The sequence below is a fragment of the Brassica napus genome, chromosome C1, assembly GCF_020379485.1.
Source record: "Brassica napus cultivar Da-Ae chromosome C1, Da-Ae, whole genome shotgun sequence".
NCBI lineage: Eukaryota > Viridiplantae > Streptophyta > Magnoliopsida > Brassicales > Brassicaceae > Brassica > Brassica napus.
The window spans coordinates 47,147,119-47,165,374 of record NC_063444.1 but is presented as its reverse complement, the minus strand read 5'-3'; the positions used below and the strand labels follow the sequence as shown (position 1 = coordinate 47,165,374).

Below are 18,256 nucleotides of genomic sequence, written 5' to 3'. Positions count from 1 at the left end.
AATTATAAATAAATAATTAATAATTTATATGTATTACATTTTATATATGTACAAACAAACTATTACATTGTTTGTTTTATATTCACAATATAATTATCTTTACATTTTTCTAACATTAATATATTTTGATGAAATTTAGTAAAATTATATCTAAAACCACATTTAAACTCTATAAAAAAAATTTATATACACTAAATAATATAATAAAAAACAGTATGAATGTCGAATTTCAAAAATTCAATTAATGTATATACACAAAAATCAAATATTCTCTTATTTTAGAAAATATGTATTTAAAATATAAAAAAAATATTTTTTTTGTAAATTAATAACTCTATAAATTAATAAAATATTATAGTCCCAACATTATAATCTTATAGACTTTTTACTTATAAAAAAATAATTAGTACAAAATGTTATACGCATGGTTTGATATTATTCGTTAGATTTTTTCTAAAGTAAATAAAATAACTATGTTTTTTATTATTTATGTTGTGAATGAAAAAGAAATAATAACTAGACAGTAACAAAAATATTTTTGGGAAGCTCAAGTCTTAGAAAAGCCTTTTTATTGTAAGCAGGGGCAGACGTGGGTGAAGACGTGACGTGCTCCCGTCTCTTTTTTTTTCCTTGCATAATCTATACAACTTATGCAATGCTCCTCTAAACCTACAACTAAATATGATGAAATAAAAGGGTGAATTTGTGAGATGACTATAGTAGCAAAAGAATTAACAAAATAACCATAGCTTGGAAGGTGTGTCAATTTAGCACATCAATATACATTTTACTCCTTCAGAAGCGCGTGAGCGTTTGCATTTCAAACACAATAACCAAATACCATTCTACTTATACAAACGATATAGAATAGTCTGTTTCAAATATAAATACAACTATAGAAGATAATTAATTATATTAGTATTGTCTATTTGTAGAATTCAAAGTCATTTAAGCAATGTCTAATATGAAAAAGAATATTTATTCGTATAATAGATGTTTAAGTGTATAATATAGAATGTGAAAGAACAAAATTATTGATATAGTACAAATAATAAAAAATTATCATTCTATTATTTGTGGCCATATAGTATAATATGTAGAAGTATATAGGAAAAAAAGTCATTTGGGCAAAAATCTTAAAACTATGGTGAAAATAACAATCTGTCTTGAACAGTGTTTTTTTGGACCGCACAATGTTGGTATACTAGCAAAAAAAAAAACATTTATCTCTTCAGTTTCCATAGGCATATAGGATTAAAGATATGAGCAGATGTGTCCTAAGTTAAACAGTTCAACACATTAGATCCATTTATTTACCTAATTATCAAGAAAATGGAGTATAGAGAATGTAATTTCTTTGAGAGAGAGAGAGAGGGAGAGAGGGAAGGAGGGAGGGAGAGAGATATTGAATGCTTTGAAACAATTCTATTCTATGATACATAAATAGAATAAAATTTAAAAATAGAATATAATAGTGAGAGAGGGAAAGAGTGAGAGGAAGATAAAGAAAGATATAGGACTGAAACATATATGAAACGCAGAAAAAATAGAAATTGTATAGCTACAATTCTATTCTATTTTTTATAAATAGAATAGATTCGTATTATAACTGTATATATTTAATTTTATAAATATATGTTAGTTTTCAAATATTCAAAAATGTCATATAAAAAAAAATCTATGTTTTTTATAGACATATAAAAAATTTGAATATATAATTTTTAAACTTATAAAGTTAATTAAAAAGAAAAATGAAAGTGAGAAAAGATAATATAGTAAATATTATAGAAATATCATATCCATTTGATTGTAATGGGTATAGACTTAATTTTGTTGTTTGCTATAGTCATATCACCAAATTTTCCGAAATAAAATTATGTGCCCCCGACTAAATGGCATCTTACATCCGCCACTGACTGTAAGACGTAAACAAAAAAGCACAGGTATCTTTTGTTTCTTTAAAATTAAACGTACATATTTCGTTTAAGTAAATACAAACGAACTCTAATATCTTTTTTTATAAAATATTATTTAATAATTTGGAAATAATTGAAATAATTTTAAGTGTTTTTAAGTAGTAAATAATAGAACAAGCAAGTAATTTGCAATTAACTCGGTTTTGGATAAGTATTTAAAATAACAACGACTAGTCAAATGCCATATCCAAATTTTATTACTCGTACAAACTAAATCAAATAGAAAAGAATGCACAAAAAGATGGTATACTTAAAAGCAAGATTCCATCAGTGCTTACCCCTAATGCAAGAAACCTTCCAACACCAACTTGTACTATATTTCTTCATTCAACCAGACCAAATAAGAGGACGTGAGCTACACTACAAGAAAAAAGCGACATACCGAGAGAAAAAATCGTCGGTATGTCGTCGGAATAACGTTATTCCGACGACATACCGACGAAACAAGTCCTCGGAAATAACTCTTCGGAAATTCATTTTTCCTCGGAAATCCCTCGGAAATTTCCGACGGAATTCTGAGGAAACGAATTTCCGAGGAAACTCCGGGGACCACCAGTTCGTCGGAAAGCTCCTCGGAATATACCGAGGGAGAACTTCCTCGGGATATTTCGATGGACTTTCCGATGGTCCAATCTTCGGAAGTTCCGACGAAATGTTCTTCGGAATTTTTATCGGGAATTTCCGAGGGACAGAGCCCTAGGAATCCGTTCCTCAGAAATTCCCGAGGAATGAGTCCCTCGGTATATTCCGAGGAAGAAGTCCCTCGGTATATTCCGAGGAAATGTTCCTCAGAAATTTCCGAGGGTTCATTTCCTCGGAATTTAAAAAAAAAATATTTTTTTTTTTAAAAATAAATTTTCTGAAATTTAAATTCAAAAATATAATATTAAAATTAAAATTAAAAACATATTAGATAATATTCAAAGTTGTACAAATAAAAATAAAACATTCCGAGTTTTTGAAAAAAAAAAACTACGGTCTTGCACGTTCGGGAACACCTCGTTCTGGTACATCCTCTGCATCATATCCATCATTTGCTGGTTCAGCCTCTTATGTGCCTCATAGCCCGCCTGTTGAGCCGCCATCTGGGTCTCCAACAAAGATATGCGATCATCCTTGTCCTTTAACTGAGCCGTAAGTACTTCTGGATCAACAAAGGGCGGTGGTGCAGAAGGAGGAACCGACCGGGTGCGACGACCCAAACCGACCAAACGTCCCTTCTTCTTTGGAACCGACTGAAATAGAAAATAGCCAAATTTAAATCAAGAAATAAATGAATTGAACTTTAAAAAAAAGAACTTACGGATTCAACGATTTCGTTGATTCGAAACCGGGACAAGTTGGTCGAAGTCGTCGAATCGTCATCCTCGGTTTGAAGCTGAGACACTTCGTCTTGCACCTGAGTTTGGACGAGGGTGACCACTTCCCTCACAAGACCGTCATCAATCTGGCCGGTCTTCTTGTTGGTATACGCCCTCTTCATTAGGGCGAGATCATCAACCGCCTCGCCATCATTTTCTTCCGCCTTGAAAAAAACGTGAATTAAAGAAACATTAGAAATTAGAAGAAATGCACAAAAAATAAAATTTCAAAACTTAAATAATTGAAGAAAAAGCGGCTGAACTTACCATGCGATCCCCCAGAGTGGCAATAGATCGAGCACCCAAGTTATGCTTGAAGACGCCCTTCCCTTTACGGTCGCTCCTGCGGTTGGTGGAGTTGGTGGAAGAAGTTTCTTTCGTCTCTTCCTTATCCCAATGCGCACACAACTCCGTCCAGACCGTGTTGTTTATCGATTTTGGGACTTTTTAATTAAAAAAAAAAAGAAAATAGTTTAATAAATTAAAAAATTGTTTAATAAATTAAAAACAACCTTGTTGATTTCTCACTTCTTCTTCAACTCGTGGATCTGCTTTCCATAGTTGTCCATAACTTTATGGACGAAGTGGTGATAGATAAAGAGCGTCTCATCGGAATTCCAGTTGAATTCTTGCCGAAAAAACACAATTAGTAGAAAATTTATATTAAAGATTAAAAATATAAGTAAAAAATTAGAATACTTACCGCAAACTGACGAAATCACAGATGCTGCTTGTCGGTAGGGAAGTCAGTGAAAGTCGGATGTCCCTTGTCGAGGGCCGAGTACATCATACGGTTGATCCATGCGCTGATCCTGTTTCCGGATCGGTTGAACTTAATAAAAAGAACAAACGCCTAATTAATAATGAATCAATTTTTAATGAAAAAAATATGTTTAATTACCATGTTTGATCCCGTCAATGTGGATACGGAGTGAGATAGGGAAGATGGTCACGACCGGGCTATCGAACCAACTCCGCAACACTCATCACTCCCGGAGTACCCGGAGGAGCAGGAGCCGGTGCAGCAGCGGGAGCGAGAGGAGCAGGAGCGGGTGCAGCAGAGGGAGATGTATGGTAGGAGATGTGGGGCGAAGGGGAATCCTGAAAATGGATGAAATCTCGAGACTGGCTCCCCGTACCACCAAGAGCACGACGCTGTCAAGGCCGGGTCTGATCATCATGAGACCTGTAAATTAAAAAAAAAAATATTTAATAAATATAGAAATTTTTAATTTTTTTTTTAAAAAAATCCCAAATAATAGTTTTTAATCACAAAAAAAGTTTTATTGATATTAAAAATGTTTAATAAATATATAAAAATAGTTCTAATAAACAAAAAATAGTTTTAATAAATAAAAAATAGTTTAATAATTACAAAACATAGTTTTAATAATATTAAAAATGTTTAATAAATATAGAAATGTATTATATATATATATTTTTATTTTTTTAAAAAAATTCCCAAATAATATTTTTGAATCACAAAAAAGTTTTATAGATATTAAAAATGTTTAATAAATATATAAAAATAGTTCTAATAAACAAAAAATAGTTTTAATAAATAAAAATAGTTTAATAATTACAAAAAAAAGTTTTAATAATATTAAAAATGTTTAATAAATATAGAAATGTATATTATATATATATAGATATATATATATATATATATTTTAAAAAAAATACCAAATAATATTTTTTAATCTCAAAAAAAGTTTTATAGATATTAAAAATGTTTTGTAAAATCCAAAAAATCGAATTTATATACAAAAAAAGTTTTGTAAAATCCAAAAAATCAAATTTATATACAAAAATCATTTTGTAAAATACAAAAAATCGAATTTATACACAAAAATCGAATTTAGATACAAAAATCGATTTTATAAATACAAAATAATAAAATATTTATAAAAAAATTCTAAATCAATTCAACAAAACAAATTATTCAACCAAATCACAATTCTAAACCTATTATACAACCAAATCACAATCCTAATCAATCACCCTAACAAAAATCTATCAAATCTACACAAAAACCTAACAAATAGAACCTACGAGAGTGGGATAGGGTCCTTACATGATTTGTGTAGGTTTAGAGAGGATTCGCCGGAGAGGAAGAAGAGAGAGAAGGGGGAGATCGCCGGAGAGGAGGGAGAGGAGCCGGAGAGGAAGAAGAGAGAAATGGGGAAGAAGAAGTGTTGCGTCGTTATAAAACCTAGGGTCCGACGGATAGTTTCCGTCGGAATTTCCTCGGTTTTTCAATTTTAATTTTCGCGAAATATTTCGCGGCTGGTTTGCCCGGTTAAATGAAAATATTCCGAGGAAATTCCGACGGATACTTAAATATCTGTCGGAATTTCCTCGAAAATTTCATTAATTCGAGGAAAAAGAATATCCTATGCATGTATTTCTGTTGGTTTATATTATTCCTCGGAATTTCCTCGGATATTTTATTAATTCGAGGAAAAAGAATATCCTATGCATGTATTTCTGTTGGTTTATATTGTTCCTCGGAATTTCCTCAGAATATTCCGAGGAAATTCCGAGGAACACATGTTTGGGGTTTCAAAACATCAAAAATTTTGCCCTATATCATTTCTTATACAAATGCAATGCATACCATTGAGGAATGTTTGTATAGATGATCATAAACTACGAAATAACAAAATTTCAAAACGAATTGTAAGTATTCCCTTTACCGTTCATTAAAGTGTATAAGTGTTTCTCTTATGTTGTGGAGATTTCGTTCATACAATTGGAAAAGTGTTTATTATAGGGTAAGGAACATTTTTTGACTTCATAATCAGTCTAAGACACTTAATAAGGGTTATATAAGTGTTATTCAAACAGCAAAACGTTTTTTTCGGTTTAAAAACCCTACTTCCTCGGAATTTCCTCGGAATATTCCGAGGGAATTCTGAGGAAACCCTTATCTTCCTCAGAATTCCGTCGGAATATTCCGAGGAAAAAGACTCTATAATCAAATCCCTAAATCGACAAGGTCTATTCTGAGGAAATTCCGAGGAAAACCTATCTTCCCTCGGAATTTCCTCGGTATTTCTATTAAAAAAAAGTCGATGCTAGTCTGTTTCCGAGTCATCATCACCAGATGAATCTGAATCTAGATCTTGGTGAAACTCTCCAATCACTGGTTCATCCTCTACGTGAACGACGGCTTCCTCTCCGAAGTCGGTTAAATCAGCTACAAGGCCAACTCCAGCTAAATCTTCTGCTGCACTTAAGTTGCCGGACGTGCTTGGTTGTAGTGGGTCTTCCAGCTCAGAACTTTCCTGAACTCGGCCTCTCGGGTTAAGTCTTATAACAGTAACCCATGGATCATCTCTGTTCCTTACCCGGGGGTACTTGATATAACAAACCTGTAACATTTAAAAAATTATTAATAAAATTATAAATTAATACATATGATGATGAATCATTCTGAATAATTAATATTTAATTACCTGATCGGCCTGAGAAGCAAGAATGAAAGGATCATAATATTGCAGCTTTCGCCTCGAATTACTGATGTAACACCAAATGCATCTGTTCTCACACCTCGATCTAGAGTGTTGTCGTGCCAATCACAATAGAAAACAGTACAGCGCAATCCAACCATGCCCAAATACTTGATTTCCAAAATCTCATGTATGTGTCCGTAGTATACATCATCTCCTAATGCAGAACAAACGCCAGATTCATAAATCGTACTCGAACGTCTCCTCTTCTGAGTTGTGAATGCATATCCTCGAGTACAAAATCTTGGATATGACTTCACAACAAAGTTTGGTCCAACGACCATCTCGCGTATCCAATCGTCAAATGTTTCACCTCTGGCCAAACCAGCAGACACCTATTAATAGCACATATATATGTTATATCAATAAACGTGAATTAGTATAAATATGTGATAAATGATATTTTAATTTGTTTAAAGCACTCACATAAGTAAACATCCATCCAGAAAATTCTCTCTGCTTCATTTCTTCTAGTTCGTCTTCTGTGGCGTATCTATATTCGAACCGCTTTTCTGCCATAGAAATCCTGTACATATGATGCCAATAATGTAATTAATTAAGATTTAAATTTCAACTTGTTAAAATAAAAATTTGTAAGCTAATTTATTTACCTCTCATATTGAAGAACATCTTCGCAGTTGGTGAGAAAATATGTTTGCAAATTACTGCGCTCCTGCTCAGTAAGTCGACAGTCCTTTGGTTTTCCGCTAATTCGTCCAACGTCTATGAAAATGTTTGGAACTGTAACATGATATGTTGCATGTTCGCCTCTATCATCATGCCAAGCAGGTCTTCTGTTTTTGGTCTGAACTTCTGCTGGAAAGTAGTCCTCGGCAAAGTTTGAAGTTTCTTCATAGATCATCTGTGTGACTATAGAACCTTCCACCCTACTTAAATTTTTCACCATCTTCTTCAAATGGAACATATACCGCTCATACAGATACATCCATCTATACTGCACAGGACCACCAAGTTCCAATTCTCTTGCCAGGTGAATAACAAGATGCTCCATAACATCAAAAAATGAGGGAGGAAATATCTTCTCAAGGTTGCACTGAATCACGGCTACGTTAGTCTTCAAATTTTTAATACCTTCAAGAGTCACTGATCTCGTGCATAAATCGCGGAAGAAACCACTTATCCCTGCAATTGCTTCATGAACATTTCGTGGTAATAGTTCCTTGAAGGCAAACAGAAGGAGGCGCTGCATCATTACATGGCAATCGTGGCTTTTCAAGCCAGTAAACTTTCCTTCCTTTCTGTCGATACAGATATGCAAATTAGATGCGTAACCGTCTGGAAATTCCACATCGTTTGAAATCCAATCAAAGAACGCATCTTTTCCCTCTGCATCAAGTCAGTATATGGGAAAAGGAGCCCTACCATTCTCATCAACATGAAGTTCTCATATATCGACTAAATCCAGTCTTGACTTCAAATTATCCTTTGTTTTACCTTGAACATTAAGGATTGTGTTCATGAGATTGTCAAAAAAGTTCTTCTCAATATGCATGACATCTAAATTATGCCTTAGCAGTTGATCCTCCCAGTATGGCAGATCCCAGAAAATACTTTTTTTTGTGCAAGTTATGTAGGTCTCCAACAACATCTACCGGAAAACGCTCATGTCCACCGATGTCTGGCGTCTTTTCTGCACCAAAATCTCTTAGTTGTGTCTTCAAATTTTTCCCACAAATTTCCGGAGGTGGACTGTCAAACACCCTCTTGTTCTTTGTAAACAAATTCTTACTCCTACGATATGGATGATCAGGTGGTAGGAATCTTCTGTGACAGTCAAACCAACACGTTTTACTTCCGTGTTTTAGTTGGAAAGCATCGGTGTTATCTTGACAATATGGACATGATAGCCTTCCATGCGTTGCCCATCCAGATAACATACCATATGCTGGAAAATCACTTATTGTCCACATTAGTACTGTCCGCATTTGAAAATTTTCTTTACACGAAACATCGTATGTTTCAGCACCTTGAGCCCATAGTTGCTGCAACTCATATATTAGTGGCTGAAGAAACACATCAAATGATCTCTTAGGATGCTCTGGTCTGGGAACGAGAATCGAGAGAAACAAAAACTCTCGTCGCAAGCACAAGTTTGGGGGTAGGTTGTATGGTGTAAGAATGACTGGCCATAGAGAATATTGTCTTCCACTCTTGCCAAACGGGCTGAAACCATCAGTACATGCACCAAGGTAGACATTTCTTCTCTCATACGCAAAGTCGGGATACTTTGATTGTAAATGCTTCCACGCTTTTGCATCTGAAGGATGTCTAATCTCACCATCTGTTGAGTGCTCCGCATGCCATCTCATTGGTTGTGCTGTGCGTTCAGACAGATACAACCTCTGCAACCTTTCCATCAAAAGCAAATACCACATCCTTTTATATGGCACTGGAACTCTTCCACTCGTATCTTTATAACGAGGCTTTCCACAAAATTTGCATGTAACCCGCTGTTCATCCGCCCTCTAATAAATCATGCAGTTGTCGCTGCATACATCTATTACCTGATACGATAAACCAAGACCAGCTACGAGTTTCTGAACCTCGTAGTATGAACCAGGAGCTACATTATCCTCGGGTAGAATACCTTTTACAAAATCAGCAATCGCATCCACACAGTCTTCAGCCAAATTATTATCTGTTTTAATGCCCATCAATCTTGTAGAAGATGATAAAGCTGAATGACCATCTCTGTAACCTTCGTACAATGGTTGCTTTCCAGCATCCAACATATCATAAAATCTCCTAGCTTGTGCATTGGGTAAATCTTCCCCTCTAAAATGATCATTTACCATCTGATCAGTACCTACACCATAATATACATCCGTTCTAATAGGTTCTTCTAATCTAACCGCTGGCTGAGGTTCGCTAGTACTACTATGTTCATAATCAGTTTCCCCATGATGATACCAAATTTTGTAACTTCGTGTAAACGCACTCAAATATAGATGAGTCCAAACATCCCACTCTTTAATAACCTTTCTATTTTTACAATTAGAGCAAGGACATCTTAACATATCTGTTTTTGCTTCCGGTTGTCGGTGAACTAACCCCATGAATTCGGTTATACCTCGTTGGTATTCTTCCGTAAGCAATCTCGTGTTCGGATCCAAATGAGGTCGATCGATCCAATAACGAAAATAATTTGAAGAAGACATGTTTTTTTATGAATCAAATTCGTGTGTAAAGAGAGTAAGAGGGAGGATGAAGATATGGAGTGAATGAAGAGGAAGAGGGGTGATTGTATTTATAGTTGAAATCCTGCTGACAGACCGAGGAAATTCCAACGGAATTCCGACGCCAACGGCTAGTTCGTCGGAATTTCCTTGGAATTTTTAAAATCTCCCAACGGCTCTCCAACGGCTATAATATATCCTCGGAATTCATCGGTTGTTTCCAAGGAATACATTTTTCCTCGGTATTCCATAAGAATATTCCGACGGATTGATATTTCCTCGGAATTCCGTCGGTATATTCCAAGGAAATTCTGAGGAAACCTAATTTTGTGTTTCGTCGGAATATCCTCGGAAAATTCTCGGGATATTCCGAGGATTTCATTTTCCGTCGGAATGTCTGTCAGAATACCGCTGTTTTTTGTAGTGCTATTGTTGTCTTCTTTGTACAGAAAACACGACGTGGTTTAACTTGTTCAAGTCTACCCGTGCCTGCCTAACGATCACCTTCAAATATATATTTGAATTATTTAGCTTGATGATAATGTGTTCATTTCGAAACAAGATTCGAGTTTTCATATATAAATCATCTATTTCTAGAGTATCTTAGGCCATATTTGGGCATGGGCCTCGAAACTAAAATGAATTCTACAGTTGTCCTGCGAAGGAAGATCCTCAAACAGTGCTCAACAACGGAAGTCTATCCATATAGTCAGAGCCGGCTCCGTTACAGGGGCGAACAGGGCGACGGCATAGGGCCCAAGAGTAAGAGAGGCCCATAATATTTTTTTAGTATTAAAAATTTAAGTGGCAGAACAACTGAGTTAAAAAGAAATCAAACATGTTTGTATGTTTTTTTTATCAAAGAACGTTCGTATGTATTGATTTCTCTTTCCCTATTAAAATTTTCTTTTCCCATTAAAACTCCATTTCCCCATAAACTATTCTAGTTTTTGTTGTTCTATCACGCTTTGTCTTTTTAATATTATTATATTTTTTTGAATAAGATTTTTAGTATTTTAGACGGATAAATTTTTTAGTTCTTAATACATGTCACTTCTTTCTAGTACTTAACAATTAGATTTTGCTGAACATTTTAACAAAATTTTAAAAACAGGTGATGATACAAATTTAAAATTTTGAAATCTGATGGTATAAAAACATTTTATGTGAGATAATTGTTTTAATACGACTCTAATCACTTCTAATCTCTTAGAGTATCTCCAAAAGACACTTTATAACTTCAAATATGAAGTTTTTTGCTCTCCAAAAAGGAACTTCAAAACTTCAAATTTGAAGTTTTGAAGAGTGAAACTCTATATTTGAAGTTTCATTACTCAAAACTTCAAATTTGAAGTTTCATATTTTTATTTGCATTTTGATCCCTACAATCACACATTATCTTTATGATTCATAAATATTTTTTTTTTATTATTGTTTTAATCCTTAAAAAAATTATATCTCACATATATTTTAACTTTTGTTTACAGATTTTTAAATTTTACACATAAAATTAAATATAACTTTAAAATAAGATTTAAAATATTTTAAACTAGATTCAGACAACAATAATATACAAAAAAACTTAAATATTTTGATCCGGAACCTTCAAAATTTTCAAATATTGCCCAAATACTTTTGTTATACTGAAGATGGTTGTTATTGTTTATGATGTCTTTTTCGTACAATTCTTTCTTGTTCATATCGAATATATTCACGAGTGTTAATATCATGAAAAGGAAATTAGTCTTTTAGCAATATTTTATGTTTCTCTTTTACTTTCTTGTTCTGATCTTATGTATTTACAAGTATCAATATCACCCGATTTCAACAACTTTTAGCTCGTAATCTACAAAGTAAAAATGAGGAGAGTTATTTTTACTTCGAAATGCACTAATAGATCATATATGCATTATGAAAATCATTTATGGAATAATATGGTATTTTGTATGAAGTTTAATATTAATTAAGTTATTTTTATTTAATTTTTTATAGAATATTTTATTTATTAATATTATTGTAATATGTTTATATATGTGCTAGTTATTTACAAAAGTTATATGAATTCAAATTAGTTATGACAAATATAAGGTCCATATTATAAAATACAAACAGTTTTGAAGTTGAGTTTGAAGTTTTGCTTTTGGAGAACAACACTTTTAAACTTCAAATATAGAGTTTTGAAACTTCAAAATAAAGTTCTTTTTTGGAGATGCTCTTATATGATCATGATAATATTTTAAGCATTTGGTTTCATGTTCTTGATAAATTATACAATTATGCTATGAATAAACAATATAAGGGCCGATTTTGAAAAATTGCCCCATGGCCTATAAATCGGTTAAGCCGGCCCTGCATATAGTCTCAAAAGTTAATAATATCATTTTTAATGTACAATGTGACTCCATTTGGTCGAAGCAACATATCCCATCGCCATTGATTAATCATTTGATTACTTGAGAATTTGTGATGGTGTTGCTTCTTTCTTTCCTTATGCAAGTCACTAGTGCATTTTGAATGCCGAAAATGATGCAGGTCCTTTCTCAATCCATTTTTTGGTAAGTTCAGAGCTTAATAGCAGGTATCAACGGTGAGGCGGAGACTTGACACTCCTGCTCCAATTAACCCAAACCAACAAGTGACCACATATGTCAAGTCCGGAGTTATAACAAGCAACTCATATGCGTACCTTTCATTTAATTTGTGTTAGGTCTGAAGTTGTGAAATAACTTATTATGTGTTTCATTCAGAAGTGTAAGTGTAGTAGAGTAATTTTAGATCCTATGGATATTATTTAAATAAACTGTCCGATGCTAATGCTTTTTTGAGATGATAAATGAAGTTTAGGTTTTAAAAAATGCTTTAAAAAGCGACATAAACCATTGAATGTGCACGTTGTTAGAATCGGGTTAATCATCGATATCCAACCGAAAATCAATTGGTGATTAGTGGATTGGTCTTAACCCTTTATATATTGATTAATGTCCCTTAAAATTCCCGATGTGGGATATAATATCCATAATACCCCTCCTCGAGATGATGACTCTTATCGGCTAGAAATCTTAGAATTTTAAGACAGTTACTCGGTCGAGCGAGTTAATTACGATATTTTATATCCGGTCGGATAGGGTTATATTAATTAGGGGTTTAGGGTATTTAGGATATGGGCTCTGATACCATGTTAGAATCAGGTTAATTATGGGTTTCCAACTTAAAACCAATTGGTGATTAATGGATTGACCCTAATCCTTTATATATTGCTTAATGTTCCTTAGAATTCCCGGTGTGGATATAATATCCCTAATACACGTACAATGTTATTTAAGGCATAAAGCTTAAAGAATTATCGGTATATTGTAGTCTTATGAAACAATTTCTGATGGAAGAGTTGCTGTCACTCGTGGAATATTCGGGATTACTGCATTTTTACCGCAAGAAAAATTAGTGACGATGGTTAAAATATGAAACATTTACACTGCATGTTACTTTTCATCTTTTATATTACATGATAGTGTTGTAATTAGAAAGTTTAGACACTGAATATTTCTGTGTGTTATTAATGAACAATAAAGGTTTTTTATATAGGAATTACAAAGTATAGGAAAAAAAAAATTATCCAAAACCTAATACAACATGAAATAGGAAAAAATCTAAAACAGATAAAAGGAAAACGTCCTAAGTCTAAGGCGGTCTAAACCGACCGTCTCTCTCTCCTTGGACGACTGCCTCTCTCTCTCCTCCTTTGGCCACGACTGGGCCTTGTCTTGGTCATTGGTTATGGGCCATCCACATAATGATTTATAACACTCCCCCTTGGATGCCATAACCATACAGGATTTGTAGTACGCTTCATGTTGCCTCATTAAAACCTTATCAAGAAAACTCAGTGGGACAAAACCATGATGAAGGAAAAAGAGTACAACACGCACTACTCCCCCTGATGTGAACCTCACTGTAGGTTCTACATTCTACGCATCTTGGTGCATGATATTTCCTGTATGTATAGGATGGGAGTAATCGGCCAGTTTCATTACTGAACCGTAATTAGACCATTTCGACTTCTTAGGTCGTTTCTTATGTCCTTTGACATTAAGTGTCTCGGTAAAGCATGTGTGCTAAACAATATGAACCATATTGTCCTCAGAGATCACTATTTGCTCTTTGCAAATCGTGTTTGCATGTGTCCATAGTCTAGGCGTGATCGTCTACTATCAACTGCTCTTTACTTTGGCGATTTATGGTTACCATCGACCATGTATCATTCTGGCCGAATCATGACCGGGTCATAGACCTTGTCTATAAGTGTCCACTACTTGCCTTGTGGAGTTTATACGGTAGCAGACCGTTCTGCTATGCTGGATCCTTACTTAGGGGATCTGATGTCGGATTGCAACCTGATGGTTGATCTTTTGTTTCTACTAATCCGTGATCAAGGGATAAGGACTGGATGCCTTTCAACCGATGGGCTGGACATTTTTAGTCGGAGTGTTGGACGTCTTTAGCCAGAGGGTCGGACGCCTTTAGTCGGGCACCCATATAGATTTATTCGATGCCTCTTTTAGTTTTAGTATAATCACAAGGAATTTCAAATGTATATGGACTGTTATTGGATTGTCTTTTATACAACTCCAAGATCATGCGTGATCACTTTCTTTCACATACTATATGCAGCTGCTTTTCAGTCCATAAATCAGCTTAGGAACGAAGCTGTTCTTTCAATTTTATCCAGTGATCCATATGCTGCTTACTACATCATTTGTATCTAATATCTTTCTTATGACCAGACCATTTTCAATTTCGAAAATCTGTAGCAGCATCCTTTGATCTCTGTGAGTATGCTGCTTACTACATAGGAGTTTATCTCCTTATAATTTGTTCCTTTGATCTCTGTGAGTATCTTGTGTAACAAGCTATGATCTAATGCTGTTAGGTAGGAAGACATGAACACTCTAGACCTCGTGGTCATGTGTCTTCTCTCACGGTTTCATTACCTCACAAGATCCATTTATTTCACTGGTTGATCATATGGCGTTTCTGTATATGTATATGGCCAATACGCCCATCTGTCTTTTAGATACTTTGAACCTCCACGTTTTATCATTTCTAATCTCTATGATCTTTTATGATTGTATGAGTACTCATTCGTGGGTTCATGATCCTCGTTCATTTCTTTATGTTCAAGTGCTATTCTCTTATGTATCTTTATACAAATGTGTGTGTGTCGACACTTTCATGTGGTTCCATTATGTTCCAGACATGATCTATAGATTTGAGATCTTATTATCCAGGACCTTTATTACCTAGTAGCTTGGCGTCCCAAGACTACATGGTTTGGTACCTTAGATGTGTAGCTGCGCAGCCTTTTCTCAATGTCTGTTTGGTTTCTAGTATGATCTCGGATCTATCATCCCATGCACCATTCCTTTCTATCCGAGATCCCTTTATCTTATAGAACACTTGGTCTATCTTGTATAGACTCTATAACAACTTGATTATGTCTCTTCTAGAACATTCATTTGGTGCTAAGCCAGTTAGTCATTTCTCGGGTCAGTGTCTGGCATTTCGATTAGCTTCTCAATTAGCTAGCTTTATATAATCTTTCTTTAGACGTCTTAAATCATAATCTCTAGTCCGAGGATCTTTGCCAAGACAATGATGGTTTAAAACCATTCTTATCATTCTTTATCCAGCTTATAATCTTTCTCCTTTATTGTTTGGATAGACGGATGCAATCCGTGTACTTGGCCACAATCTGATCACCCATGTTTGGCTCAAGTTTTCTTTATAAATCGTGGAAAAAAGTAATACTCCTATCCAACATATATTCTCAATCCTCTTCTGAGGTTCCATCTTAGACGGCACATGTATGTATGTGGTGGTTTATTCAAAATCTCTAAAGATGGTGTATGTCTGGTTTTATGACCCGTATTCAATCTGGGATGGGAATATCTATGCTCACTTATATGGCCTGATGCATATGACAATTCTATACATGTAAATTCATAATGTTCCAAGCTTATAGACTTTAGAATCTTAGCCTTATAGATAATGGCTTACATGGCCGAACTTTTATAGGAAATGGCCTCTCTGGCCGGTTATGGCCCTTGCGGCCGACCTGTTCATAACATGGTCTTCTTTGGCCGAGTAATGGCCTTATGGTTTGGCCGTTTTATGGCTGAGCCATTTATAACATGTCCTTTTATGGCTGAGCCATTTATAACATGGTCTTGAGACCATAATGGTACACGAGGCTGGTTATTTCCTTTGTGGCCGAAGGCCGTTGTCTCTCATGGCCTTTATTGTTTGGCCGTTATAGTAGTACATGAACTTGTAGTATTGATCATGGGTTTATCCTCTCTCCCCCACATGACCATACTATAAGTTCGTGGTGCTTGGGACAATTGAGCCTAATGAGTTTCCCTTTTGGGTACATGTTTCACAACGTGAGATCTTTTACGGGATAACTCTGTGTCTTTTTAATCTTTGCATCAAGTTTAGACTTTAGGATGGCTAATCCTATCATGCCATATAGTGTAAAATTTCGTGGTGTATCTCAATATGGTTACCACGGCTCTTGCCTCTCATTATACTGATCTATAGCATAGTTTAAATCAGTAGAGATCATTAGGTATAGTCTCGACCACTTTCTTATAAGGTCTTAGGCGATTTTTCTTTCAAAATCTGAAGGAACTTATTTCCTTTTGTTTGCACATTGTTTCTATTTAGAAACCATACTATCATAACTCAATAGGTCACATATTATTGGGTGTATCTAATTTCCTTTAGACAATGCCTTAGCCATAGTTTCTTTACTAGGCTTACTATACCCATTCATGATTTCTTACTTGGTTTTATGCCCTTTAGGCAACTCTTTAAAATCATTTATATGTTCAAGTAAGATCAGGCAAGATAATGAACTCAAAATCAATTCTATTATATATATATAAAATCGTGAAACATCAAAGCAAATCATAAAGCAATAAGACAAGTCGTATCGAAAATTTAGTTCTTGAGACAATCAGAAGTCTCAAAGTCCATATGGTCATTTTTAGCAATGTCGGAATCATTATCGGCCTCATATCCGGAATCGTGAACCATGTGAGCCTCAGGGTTTTTGTTCTTAAGACTTTCTTGGAAGAGCTCACATAGTGCTTAGGGGTTCTACAGTTCTTGGCCCAATGGTTTCCCATTCCACATCTGTGACAAACGGATTTGGTCGAGTAAGACGATTTGGATATGCCGCCTCGACCACGGCATAACTACCTCGACCACAGCCATAATTGGAACCACGATTATTGTGGTTTCCTTTCCGGTCGGTCGAGTAGTTGTCTCGGCTGTTCGAGTAATTGTCACGGCCATGCCCCTTGTATCCACCTCGGCCTTTGTCGTGTGATCTCTTGTCATTTTGGACATAATTGCACTCGTTGGGATCTTTCCTTTCAACCTCATTATCCTCCGATAATGGTGCTGTTCCAACAGGTCTAGCTTCACTGTTCTTCATCAAGAGCTCATTGTTTGCCTCGGCCAGAAGCAGGCACGAGATCAGATCAGTATATGTGGCGAAGCCTTTCATTCAGTACTGCTACTGCAGTATCACATTCGATGAATGGAATGTAGAGTAAGTCTTCTCAAGTAACTCTTCTTCGGTTACTACTTCACCACAAAGTCTCAGCATCGAGACCGTCATAAAAAAGACTGAATTGTACTCATCCACCGACTTATAATCCAAGAATCTGAGATTCTTCCAGTCGTTTCTAGCCTTTGGAAGTAACACGGTTTTCTGGTGATCATATCTATTATGTAAAGCATCCCAAAGTTCTAGTGGATTTTCCATCGTGATGTACTGATCTTTTAGACCTTCAATGAGGTGATGGCATATAATACTTATAGCCATGTACCGATTCTTATCGGTCTCATTGTTGCCCTTGATGATAGTATCACCAAGTTCCTTTGACCCTAGACTGATTTTTGTATCTAGCGCCCACTGCAAGTAGTTATCTCCGGAGAGATTAAGGGCCGCATAGTCTCTGTTTGAGATTTTCGACATCTGAATCACATCATCATTTAAAATTGAGTTTCACAATATGATCATGCGGCCGAAAGATATATTAACAAGCTCGGCCACAAACATGTCTTACGCATTTATGAAACACAATCAATCTAGAAACGACCATGGTGCGATCAATTCATCAAGCCACTCGGCCATGCAGTTA

The 18,256-nt window shown here is 34.9% G+C and overlaps 1 protein-coding gene across 1 annotated transcript; it reads right to left on the bottom strand.

Annotated features, from left to right (window-relative positions):
• Positions 1–17,045: 17,045 nt before the first annotated feature.
• Positions 17,046–17,544, bottom strand: LOC111210743. The gene is made up of 2 exons (XM_022711309.1): positions 17,307–17,544; positions 17,046–17,173 (listed from the first exon to the last, which is right to left on the bottom strand). Exons 1-2 carry the CDS (start codon positions 17,542–17,544, stop codon positions 17,046–17,048), a joined length of 366 nt encoding a protein of 121 aa, XP_022567030.1.
• Positions 17,545–18,256: the final 712 nt, after the last annotated feature.

What these genes read in the sequence shown, in the direction of transcription:
- LOC111210743 (XM_022711309.1), bottom strand. Translation starts at nt 17,544, where the DNA reads ATGAAGAACAGTGAAGCTAGACCTGTTGGAACAGCACCATTATCGGAG. An exon ending in CAATTATGGCTGTGGTCGAG is followed by an intron (nt 17,174 to 17,306) that starts GTAGTTATGCCG and finishes AGCTCTTCCAAG; the next exon opens with AAAGTCTTAAGAACAAAAAC.